The 12,680-nt window shown below is 43.4% G+C and overlaps 1 protein-coding gene across 1 annotated transcript in view; it reads left to right on the top strand.

Annotated features, from left to right (window-relative positions):
* The window catches only part of ADGRG2 (adhesion G protein-coupled receptor G2), a 126,007-nt gene that overhangs the window by 63,355 nt on the left and 49,972 nt on the right, over positions 1–12,680 (top strand). The window contains exons 4-5 of the mRNA XM_055121535.1: positions 4,507–4,550; positions 9,231–9,239. Coding sequence (XP_054977510.1) covers positions 4,507–4,550; positions 9,231–9,239 — 53 coding nt within the window. The remainder of the gene's footprint in view (positions 1–4,506; positions 4,551–9,230; positions 9,240–12,680) is intronic.

The raw sequence follows: 12,680 nt of genomic DNA, 5'->3' as shown, positions 1-12,680 counted from the left end.
ATAGAAGAGTTGGCCTTATAGAAATTTTCTGTGTGTCATGTAAATATTTCATGTGTTACCTTAGTGACTCCTGACAATATCTAAAATCAGGGATTAATTTTCTTTTTCTGGATGAGGTAACTGGGGAATTGACTGTTTGAAGCACTTCCAAGCTCACACAGTTAGAAAATGGGAAATTCTTACACATGTGTCCTTAAGCACTTCCTAAGTATTAAGCCTATGGAACATTTGAAGGTAGCTTGTATACAACTATGAAAACTGCCATTTCCAGGGGCCGGAGCAATACTACAGCAGGTAGGGCACTTACCTTGCACAAAGCCGACCTGGATTTGATTCACGCTTTCCCATATGGTTCCACAAGCCCACCAGGAGTGATCCCTGTGCACAGAGCAAGGAGTAAACCCTGAGCACCACCAGGTGTGGTACAAAAAGAAAAAGGAAGGAAGGAAGGAAGGAAGGAAGGAAGGAAGGAAGGAAGGAAGGAAGGAAGGAAGGAAGGAAGGAAGGAAGGAAGGAAGGAAGGAAGAGAGGGAGGGAGGGAGGGAGGGAGGGAGGAAGGAAGGAAGGAAGGAAGGAAGGAAGGAAGGAAGGAAGGAAGGAAGGAAGGAAGGAAGGAAGGGAGGAAGGAAGGAAGGAAGGAAGGAAGGAAGGAAGGAAGGAAGGAAGGAAGGAAGGAAGGAAGGAAGGAAGGAGGGGAGAAGGAGGGAGGGAAGGAGGGAAGGAAGGAAGGAAGGGAGGAAGGAAGGAAGGAAGGAAGGAAGGAAGGAAGGAAGGAAGGAAGGAAGGAAGGAAGGAAGGAAGGAAGGAAGGAAGGAAGGAAGGAAGGAGGGGAGAAGGAGGGAGGGAAGGAGGGAAGGAAGGAAGGAAGGAAGGAAGGAAGGAAGGAAGGAAGGGAGGGAGGGAGGGAGGGAGGGAGGGAGGGAGGGAGGGAGGGAGGAAGGAAGGAAGGGAGGAAGGAAGGAAGGAAGGAAGGAAGGAAGGAAGGAAGGAAGGAAGGAAGGAAGGAAGGAAGGAAGGAAGGAAGGAAGGAGGGAAGGAAGGGAGGGAGGGAAGGAAGGAAGGAAGGAACTCTGCCATTTTCATTCATTCTGGGGTGTATCTGTACCCTGAGAGGACTGGGTCAAGATGAAGAGATATCTGAGGAATAAAAGCAACAGCTCCCTAGATGTCATCTATTAGGGAGAAAGTTGATATTCTAAGAAAATGCACTTCTGGGTTTTGGTGTGGGAGCATTCTTACCTCAAGAAAATAACAAAAACAAGAGGTGTCCTGTTCATAAGATCACAGTGCTGTAGAAAACCAGCAAGGTAAAACCAAGAGTGCTACAGCACTGGGGCCTGGCAATCGTGTCAGTTCTTAATACCAGTCCCTTCTTTGACCTCTAGCCTTCCCTCTCCTTTCCTTCTGAGAATCCACACAAAAGAAATGTTATTCTTTCGTTGCTGCTGTAGTTACATGAGTACAGAATTTTTGTTAGTTAAAAGAAAAGAATAGAAAAAGTCTAGTGTTCTTGCTTTGGAAAATAAATTCCAATTGCTTATAATTACTGAGTAATTGAGAGAAGGACTGAACACATGGTTCAGTCAAGTTTCCACTTCTAGACATTTTGCCTTGTCCCTAATAAAAAGAGGATTCAAACTCACAGTAAATTTCTGTTTTAAAATATTTTTTAATCTTTTCCTCTTTTTCTGGCTCTCATTCATGTCATTATTTTGACGACTGGGAGTCACCTATGCTTGTCACGTATACAAGGTTGTCATGCTCTCACACTTGGCCATGGTGCTCAGCAGGGAGTTGGATACTTGGTTACAGTACTTTCCTATGTGCCTGTCAGGGCTCCCTGTGGTGCTCACACATGTTCTGACTGGGGGCGAGTGCTCCTGGCTGTGGTGTCAAGCATTTTTGAAAGTGGTTCTTGTCAGTGGGTCACACCCTCTGTTGTGGCCCCAGGGCTCCCAAACAGCAGAGCTACAGTGCCTCTGCAGCACCAGGAATTGGACTCAGGGCCTCACACCTGGTACTGAGGCGTGTTTGCCACTGAACCCTTCCCCAAAGCCCCAAGTCTCATAAATTCTGGGGTTTGGTGTACAGATAGGAAGGGATCAGTTTAAATCAGTCAAGAAGTTTAAATTAGGAGATCACTGTCACTGTCATCCCGTTGCTCATCGATTTGTTCGAGCGGGCACCAGTAATGTCTCTCATTGAGGGACTTATTGTTACTGTTTTTGGCATATCCAATACACACGGGTAGCTTGCCAGGCTCTGCCACGCGGGCTCGATACTCTCGGTAGCTTGCCGGGCTCTCTGAGAGGGGCGGAGGAATCAAACTCAGGTTGGCTGCATGAAATTAGGAGATATTTTCATAAATTTTTAAAAATTGTTTTTAATCCGTTTCATCCCATACATCTTTCCCCCCCCCATGTTTTTAATTAAAGCCCTGTGATTTGCAAAGTTATTTATAGTTGAGTTTTGGACAACAGTGTTGCGGCACCAAACCCACCACCAGTGTCTTCAACTTCCCTCCTCCAATGTTCCCTCCCATATCTCCCCACAACCCCCAGCTTCCGCAGTCTGTCCTCTGGACAGGCACCTTCCCCAGTTTGGTTGTTAAAATTTGGGTCTTTTTATTTCAACGTTGCTGACTGAACGGGTGTGGTATTTGACTCTCATTCCTTAACACCACCTTTGTACCTGAATCCTTTGACCTGCTCCCCCACCCTCCACTCTATCCTTCCTTCTCCTCCTTATACTCTGGGGCCAAGGTTGATCAGGGCAACCCTTCCCCCTTTAAAAACATTACGTTCTCTCATCCAATTATTCTCAATGTTCAAGTGAGTGGCATACTGCCTCTCAAGCATAGATTCTATTGTTTTCTTCTGTGCTAGAGCCCCAGACCCTTCGAGAATTGGAATGTATGAATAACTTTGGGCAAATCCTTTGATGTTTCTGAGCTTGTTTACCAAAGGATGTGAAAGTCATTTGGTAGCTAATCTTTTTCCTAGCTAGGACCTACTTTATAATTCCATCTTTCAAATAATTTCTTTAAATAATAAATCTTCCTCATGTTTCTATTAAAGAAAGGCATAGAAAATGTCATCTGGTGTTTGCAATCAACAGTAGAAAAGCAGTATGGATATAATTCCAAGTAACATAAATGATCATACTTTAATTTTCTCATATGGCCCATTGTGGATAAATAAACAAGCTTTGAAATAAAGTATCTGTCACCTCTGAAATGGATTTCTGTCAGCATAAATTTTCGTGATGTAAAATGCAGAGAGATGTTCTTTTTATTTATGGTGCTGGCAGTTGAACCCAAGGCCTCCTGCAAGTGGAGCATGTTGTCACTGCAGGGCCACAGCCTTGGTCCAGAGATCATCTTTCTAGGAAATGCCTTCCTGTGACCCTAAGCTATGGAAACTTGAAATAGACCAACAGTGTTGTAGTAGATGTCCTCACTAGCCAAGCATTAGTGACAAGATAAGAATATTTGATAGTTAGAATGGAAACTGCGTAGACATAGAAAAATGAATGCTTCTTTATAAATTACTAATATCATGTTGTTTGCATTAAGAAAAGGCACTCGATATATTGCATACAGGTAAATGTTTCCTAAGGAGACAGAATTGCATAGCGTGAAGCAATTACAACTTACTGTTGAGCTGTGATAAGATACTTTGTAATGCAATTATAATGTCATTCAGTGGAAGTACCCCTGGGCTGGCCCAGAGAGATAACACAGCAGCTAAGGTATTATAGCAGAGTCTTGTTTGGCCCCCAAACCAAACACCAAAACCAAAACCCAGCAAAATAGTCACCTGTAAAAAATACAAAGGCACGCTCGTGTGCAGAAGGGGGTGATGTGTGTATGTTGTTTGAGTGCTCTCGAGGCGGAGCGTGCTCTCTCTCTCTCTCTCTCTCTCTCTCTCTCTTTTTCTCTCTTTCTCTCACTCTCTCTCTGCTCGAGTTTGGTGCTCTCGAGCCACTGTGTATGGACCGGATCGGGATGGCTCTTCTTTGTGCTCTGCTTCTATGTGTGCTGCTCTGATCTCTTCTGTCTGTCTTTCTATCTCTGTCTCTGTCTCTGTAGTCTCTCCTCTGGTCTCTTCTGATCTCTCTGTCTCTCCTTCTCTGTCTTCTCTCTCGCTTCTGTGTCTTCTCTCTCGCTTCCGTGTCTTCTCCCTTGCTTCTGTGTCTTCTCTCCTCTTCTGTGCCTTCTCCCTTACACTCTTAGTTTATATAGCAATCACATAGGGCAGTGACACAAAGGTGGGTTCAACATGAACAAATAAACAAAGTGGGGTAAGACCACACCTCCAGGAGATTAACAAAATCTCATCTAAGGAGATTACTCCAGATTGCTAGGAGATCTGCTTAAGGGTGAGACCCCATACAGGGTGTGTCACTTTCTTCTTTCCTCAGCTAGTAATCCACTTAAATAGTTATAGTAAATTTACTTCTAATATTTCTAGCAATGTCATTCTGTAAGATATGTCAAACTTAAAGCTTGGTTCTTCCTGAGGATATCACACTATATCTTCTAGACCACAGTCCTCAGGTCAGGTTAGTCTTCCAACCCAAAAAGTAAATCGTTACTTTTGGATTGTGACAGCATTTGTCTATGACCATGCTCTCAACTCATAGTTTAGTATCGTGGCGCTTTGGCCTGGCCCATTTCAATGCGACGGTAGCTCACAGCTTGCCCTGGGTCCATTCCGTCCCTCGTAGGAACCCTGCTTTTAGGGTGTTAGGAACTAAGGGCAACTGAGTCAAGAAAGCAGATGCCCAGGAGTAAATACTATTAGAGTCAATTGGCTCCCAAGTTACAAAGCATAATATTAACTGTCTTCCTGTGTCCATACAGAAAGGACATTGCTTTAAGGTAAACTAAGTTCCCTGCAGCAAGGCTGAAAGGACAAACCCAATGTTATCCTATAGTCACCCCCATATTACAGATGGGGAGATGCAAGCAAAGAAATGTTAGAAGCATACTCTAGGCAGAGGCAGATTTTAAACCCAAGTCAGTTTTCTCAAGAGTACAGTCTGTCCATCACATTAAAGGCCTGGTGAAGGAGGTATGTTCATTCATCCGTTGAAATATATGGGCACAGGCTTCTTATTCATGTGGAAAAGATGACCAAATCAGAGTTACTCATTATTAAGTGTGAGGAACCCCAGATCAGACTTCCAAAGTTCAAGACAAGTCAAAGACAATATAAGGAGAGATAGAACAGGAGCCACCACCTTACAAAGGCCTAAGGATATGCCAATGATCTGCCCCAAAGTCCTTCCACAAAGGTTTGCTTGGCTTCAACATAGAGAAAACTCACAAATATGACTGTTCCAACTAAATAGGCTGCTCCAGGAATATTCATCAGCAAGCTGCCTTCATGGAAGGACCATGAGAAGGAGTTTGCCAGGAGCAGAGTTAGGAAGGAGTAGGGATTCAGGCTCCACTTGAATGGCAAGGTTTCTGTCTCTTCGGATTGGGATAGACTTCCTGACTTTTGATCTTATGACAAAGAACAGAGAGACAATGGTGTCTGGAGAGGGAGAGTAATTTTGGCATTAAACTTATTCCATCTTTACTTTAGTGGGTATTAATAATTCCATGACAAACTAAATCTAACGTGGCAGAAACTGGCTGGCGCCTCACCAATCGTGGCTTTCTGCCTCACAACACAGCTAGACTACATTTCCCAGCATTCCTTGTGACTAGGAATGGTCACATGACTGGAGTCTGGTCATGAGTGTAGGTGGCAGTGATATTTGACATGCCTAGGCAAACCTACCTGCTTCTTTCCCTCTCCCTGCCTCTGCACCGCATTTGAATTTCATCAGCCCTTCATTTTGAGGTGGCAAATCACTTCTGTCAGCTCTCGTTTGGGAGTGACTGCTTGGAACAGATGCCCCGTCTCTCTTCCCCTACACTCAGCAAATACACTTGCTTTTCAAGTCCTTGAGATTTCAGGATTAGCTTAATTGCAGCAATTTTTCCTCATCTTTAGTAATTAACACATGTAATCATGATCATTCTTTTTTGGGGGGGTTCACATCTGGTGATACACAGGGGTTACTCCTGGCTCATGCACTCAGGAATTACTCCTGGTAGTGCTCAGGGGACCATATGGGATGCTGGGAATCGAACCTGGGTTGGCCTCTTGCAAGGCAAACACCCTACCTGCTGTGCTATTGCTCCAGCTCCTCATGATCATTCTTACCAGGGTTCTTGGTACATCTCATTCTGCCACTGGAAGGTAAGGTGAGGTAGGCATCCTTTCTTTCTAGGGATCAAAATTCCACATCCTTATAATCACAGAAAACAGGGGAAGATCATTCTACTCATATATGAGCAATTAGGAGAGTGTTATTGGAGGACAGGAGTATCCACAGAGCCATTGATTCCCTTTGTGCTGGGCCAGGCTGCTGAGACCTATCCAACGGCTCTGGACTTTGGTGGGGGTTGGGGAGGGGGCAAACCTGACCTCTGCTATTCAATCACTCTGACCCTAACAAGGTCAATTCTCATTGTGCTTCCACTGCTTTATTTGTATAGCAGCAGCACCTCTCAGAGATTTATATGCAGCTGGAAGGAACTGAAAGCGTGTAAAACAGATGTCTGCAATGCATGTGCTGAGTGACAAGCAAGAGTTCAGTAGAGACTAGCCACTGTCAATGAACTTAGTCAGATCTAATAGAAATGTTTGTCATCATGGAGGTGTTCTGTCTCTGTGCTGTCAAGTAGAGAGCCACCAACCACATTGAACCATGGCCGAGAAACTGAATTTTTCATTGTATTTAATTGTAAATAATTTCAATTTTCACAACCACGTGTGACTCTCATTTTGAACAGTGCACCCAATGCAGTGATGCTGTGAGCCATTGAATCTAGTTCCTTGAGAGCGTTTCTCTTTCCTACTGTGTAAATCAGGGTTTAGTCACAGGAGGAGACTCACTAGGAAGGAGACATGAAGGAATTTGGTACAGGGATTTTCCCAACTCTGTGAGCTGGTTAGCATTCCCTGTAAAGTTGTTGCCATCCCGTTTCATGCTGGAACTTGTGCCTGTGGTGGGCGGATATTGGGGAAGAAAGAATGGCTCTACGATGGGGACGTCAAGGTGAAGATGGGTCCCATGAGCATGAGTTGTAGCCACAAAACAGCCGGAAACCCTCATCAGTTCTTGTTGCCTATTACTTTGGTGGTGTGGATGCCTTGTAGAAGCCAGGCCTTAAGCACAAAATTCAGTACATATCCCGTTCAGGAGATGGAGAAGCCAAAGAGAATGCAGGGGCAAAGGGAGCAGTTGTCAGCTGGCAGCACCACCATGTTAATGAAGGGAGACAGCTGATAATAAGTAACATATCTGAACCACAAAATGGTTACTGCTGTGTTTCTGCCCACGTTTCCCACAAGAAGCTCATCTGTGTCCCACGCTAACCAGAAATAATTGTATAGGCATTCTGGGGAATGTAGTTCAATCTTGCCATGATGCAAATGACTAGAAAACTAATGAGCCCAATTTTGTATCTATCCAGACTTCAAAATAGAACACAATCCTAACATCTCCCAAGTGTCTAATTATAGTTCTTTTGGTTCAGCCCCTGATTTACAGATATTCTGAGGTCCTTTGTAGCCAGCTAGCCTTGTCTCAGTGATAAGATTATGAGATTTTACACTTGTTTTAGTTTGGAATTTTCTTCATCTAAGCCCATAACCAGAAATCAATGCGTGTTAATTTTGAGGAGTTACCTTATGAATGGCACTCCGGCATCACAGTGAGCCACACCTTTCACTTTTCTTTGTAACTTGGAGTGAGCACTTCTGAAGCATAAAATCTAGTTACAAGATCACCTGAAATCCTTTGATTTGTTACTTTTGATTCCTTACTTTTCATGTGATTCCAAAGCGATGCCAAGGGTTTATTAAAAAATAGGAGCAAATAATACAAAGAAAAGAGGAACTGAAATGAAAGTCTCACTCAACAGGCGAAATCATTTTGACAAGAGTCATTGATGCGAGAACATTCCTTAGTGACCCGAAGCAGTATTTACCCATCTCAGTATTTCAGGTGGTCCCTCTGAATTATGTCCTGGTATCTTTCCCCTGCTTTTCCAGATGGGAAACATAAGTGCCAATGGTTTACAGAAGTTATCTAATATTACTTAGTTAAGAAGTGGTGAATTTGGATCTAAGATGTCTGGGTTTCAGAGACTAGGCTCTTAATTCACGGCCACACTTAAGGAATTGGGGTTTGATAAGTTAGATGTTTGCTGACTCCTGTATCTCTTTGGGGAGGAGACATAGATAACTCTAGAGCATGTTGCCCTTGTGCAAATGAAAATTTATTCTTGGAAGCAAAAATAGTCATGCAGAACTGTGACTAGGCTGAAGCCAGCAGGAGTAGGGAGTCTAGGCTCAAAGTATTATGACCCCATTCTTAAAACTGTGTGTATATATACACACATCCCACCTAAACCTGTGCCTACATAAATATACTGGCTAGGTCCAAGGAACCCAGCGGCTAAGGAAATAGAAGGAATCATGTCACAAAACAAGGGTGATATTTTCAGCTTTGTGTTTGAATGATACTTAGGCACTACTCCTGATTCTCCAAAAAGGTCAGTGGGTAGTACCAAGGGAGAGAGGCAAAAGAGTAAGACTCGGGGGATGGAGGTGGGGTGGAAAGGTTCTAGAACACATTTCAGCTTCTCATTCTATCCAGGGCTTACCTGGAATTGCTGATCATTTGCACTTTGGGAAGTTCCACCAGCTAGCAAGGAGCTGGAGTTTTCTTTAATGCTACCATTATTAATAATTTAATAGAAACGTTATGTCAGTGTACTTATTAAGCAGTGTGACGTTAGGTGGCCACAGCACAAGTAAACACATTTCAGCTGTGCCAGAGTAGAAATGTTTTCATTCATTTTGTTGGTAATGTAGTAAAATCTGAAAATACAGTTCTTGGAAGAGTGTCCCGAGTTCTGCAGAGCCAATGTAACAACAAAACAATATTATTTTGTTTGGGGTTCCCATATAAGAGCTCCTAGGCGTGGCGCCTTGTTTTGAATCATCTCTCTATGGAATAGTAATTCAATCCAGAGGAGAACTGCCACCAGATTACAATTTTAGTTGAATCTAGCATATTTCATGCAAAGGGGGGCTAGTTGTACCCTTTTTCAGACCCACTCCTCGAAGATTCAGCCTCTCTTTGTCTTATCCCACTTGAAGATGAATGTGGTCAAAGTCAATAATCATATTCCCACAGTCCCGGGTTTAAAACAGCCAACCCTCTCCCCACTGTGTCTGCTAGTCGGGATAAAAAGGAAAACTCACCAACACCCAGACATGACCTTGGATGACTCGGGTGCAGGTAGTTTGTTTGGGAGGTGATCCCGGGAATCTGGAATGGGGGAACAGGCTGAGGACATTAGGAAATGTCATTAAAGGGCATATTACTGAAGCCACAGTTGAATTCTTACCTTGTTGGAAACAGGTATTTTAAGGTTCATTTTAGGATGTATTTGTAACATGTGTTAAGTAATCTATCAGCTGTGATATCATTGGTATTCTTCTAAACTTCAGGCTCTGTATAGCCAACCAAAAGTATTCTCATCTTTCCTTCATGAACTTTGCTTGTCCACCTCCTCTTTCCCCTTCTCTGCTTTGGGTCACAGGGTGATCCCTTGCAATATTTGTGTTAAATTCCTAGTCTTGAACTGTTTGACATGGGTTCTGACTAATTCCTGAATAATAACGATTTCTTAATGACACCTGAGTCAATCCCAAGTATTTTCGAACATCTACCTGGTTCAAGGCACTGGACTGGATTCCTGGAGGATAATAAAGTAAACCTCAAGTTGCTGACCCTCTGGCTGGGAAAACAAAACAGACATGGGGCTGGAACAATAATACAGCAGGTAGGGTCCACACCCTGCATGCAGTCTACACAGATTTAGTCCCTGGCATCCCATATGGTCCACCAAGCCCTGCCAGTAGAGATTCCTGAGTGAAGAGTCAGGAGTAAGCCCTGAACACAACTGGGTATGGCCCCCAAACAAAACAAAACAAAACAAAACAAAAACAAAACAAAACAAAACAAAGACATACAGTGGAAGAGCTGAATGCCAAGTGAATGGTGTAGTCAAGAATACTTTCAGATACATACTTTCAGATATAAAGCCATCTCCATTGGCTTGTATCACCAGGACTTCTTTGTAAGGGTCCTGAAGGAGACTCTCACACCCTGATTTAAGCATTCAGACTCTCAAAAATATTACTACAGCTTCTAGTCTGTGGAAATGATACAAAATAAAACTTGGCTAGGAGCTGAATTGGAATTGGGAGCATCGGGGATGGTTTGCTTGCAAAAAGTACACGCATTGAAGGTCAAGAGCCCTTTGAATGAGAAGATTTGAGGTGCAGATATTTTGTTCATGTATGGAGAGATCAGATCAGGTTTAGAAAGGGCTGATGATCATGAAAGAAGAGGTAAGGAGTGGGAGATCAGTCACAATCCCTGATATTTGTGTACTCATTCATGGCCTACAGTATGTCACTGGAAGCAGTAGAGACTAAAGGCTCAGAGGGTAGGTGCTGAATTAGGCTCCTTGGGTTCAAAGCCCAGCTCTACTGTGAATTATCAGTGAGACCTTAAACAAGTCACTAAATTCTTCCCAACGCTGGTTTCTCATACACTGAAAAGGACTGATAAAATGAAATAACATATCTCACATAGTGGTGGCTGATTAATAAAATATAGGGCTGGAGACATAATAGAGTGGGTAAGGAACTTACCTTGCATTTACCTTGCATGAAACTGTCCTGGGTTCTATCGTCAACACCCCAGATGGCTCCCCTGGGAGGCCCTGCAAAGAGTGAGCATTGAGCATCATCAGGTGCGGCTCAAAACCCAAATAAATAAATAAAAATTAAAAGATATATGAGGGGGCTGGAGCTATAGAACAGCAGATAGGGTGTTTGCCTTGCACGTGGCCAACCCGGGTTTGATTCCCAGCATTCCATATGGTCCCCCGAGCACTTCCAGGAGTAATTCCTGAGTGCAGAGCCAGGAGTAACCCCTGTGCATTGCTGGGTGTGGCCCAAAAAGAAAAAAAATGATATATGAGGACCTTGTATGTTCATCCTTTCTCACAAGAGGCATCATGGATTAATATTCTGTACTACTCTTATCACACATTATTTTTCTTGGGTCCTTGCAACAGCCCCATGTTACAGGAAAATGAGGTAACTATGAACATGGGAGTTGGGTGGTGCAGTTGTAAGATTTGAGGGTAAAGAATGAGCTTTGGGTTTAAAGATTCAGGCCTAGTGCTGAAATTGTGTCTCAGATTGTTGGGATGTTTCTTTGTAAAGAGTGATTCCTTGCTATTCATATTCTCCATGATTGGAAAAAAACTGAATTTCTGAGTATGGTGGGAAGAATAATGTTTCTCCAAAGAGGTCCATGCAACCTGTGTGTATTTTCTCTTCCACGGGCAAAGGATTGTTCAGGAGTGAGTAAAGCTAAGGCCCATGAGATGGGGAGGTTCTAATGGATTCCTTGGATGGATCCAGTTTAATCATGTGAATTCTTAAAAAGTTCTTTTTTAAAAAGTTGAAAAGTAGAAGAGTGAGTCAGTGGGGTGCCGTATAAGGACTCCCTACCCCATCCCACCCCACTGTTGCTGGCTTTGAAGATGGAGGAATGAGACATGAGCCAAGAAATGTGGGTGGCTTCTAGAATCTGGGAACAACCCTCAATTTACAGCCAGCAACCAAACGAGGACCTCTGTCCTACAACCGCAAGGAACTACATTTTGCCAACAGCCCAAATAAGCACAACACATTCTCCTGGAGAGCTTCAAGAAAGGAATGCAGCCTGTCAACACCTTGATTCTTATCCCAGAGAGACCTGTATTGAACTTCTGACCTACAGAACTCTAATAGGACACAATTGTGTTGTCTTAAACTACTAAGTTGATGGCAATTTGTTATAGCAGCGATAAGAAACTAATACAGTGATGCTTCCAGCTTAAATTTGACTGGTATTACCAGCAATGCTTTTGAATTCAAGAGCTGGTATGGTATGGAAATGATGAGGGTGAAGAGAAATGAGTTCTTAGGTCTGCAGTGTTGAAGATTCAGTGATGGGGCATTCACATGGCAGTGGCCAGACATGTGGCCTTGTGGGATTGGCATTTGGGAGGAAGTGACAATAACTTAAAAAGTGTAAGGGGAGTGATGTGGCAAAAAGAGACTATGGGGCGGGGGGGACTGGAGCGATAGCACAGCAGGTAGGGCATTTGCCATGCACGTGGCTGACCCAGGTTCAATTCCCAGCGTCCCATATGGTCCCCTGAGCACCACCAGGAGTAATTCCTGAGTGCAGAGCCAGGAGTGACCCCTGTGCATCGCCAGGTGTGACCCAAAAAGCAAAAAAAGAGACTCTATTGAGCTATTGAAGGGTCAGTTTCTTGAATTGCTAGTTCCTCTATTGGGCTTCCAACCTAAGGATAAACATGCCAAACTCCTGCTCATCATAATTGGAATATGTGGATAAAAAACACTTGGGAGTCATAGTGAGTAAATTTTATAGACAGATCACAATACTTTAACTTATTGACTTAAATCAAGACTTCAGCAAATGAATAATGCTTTAAAATGTGCTCTTTGTAGGTT

Source organism: Sorex araneus, chromosome X, assembly GCF_027595985.1.
Source record: "Sorex araneus isolate mSorAra2 chromosome X, mSorAra2.pri, whole genome shotgun sequence".
Classification (NCBI taxonomy): Eukaryota; Metazoa; Chordata; class Mammalia; order Eulipotyphla; family Soricidae; genus Sorex; species Sorex araneus.
Note: the sequence above shows the minus strand (reverse complement) of the source record. Positions and strands in the feature narration are given on the sequence as shown.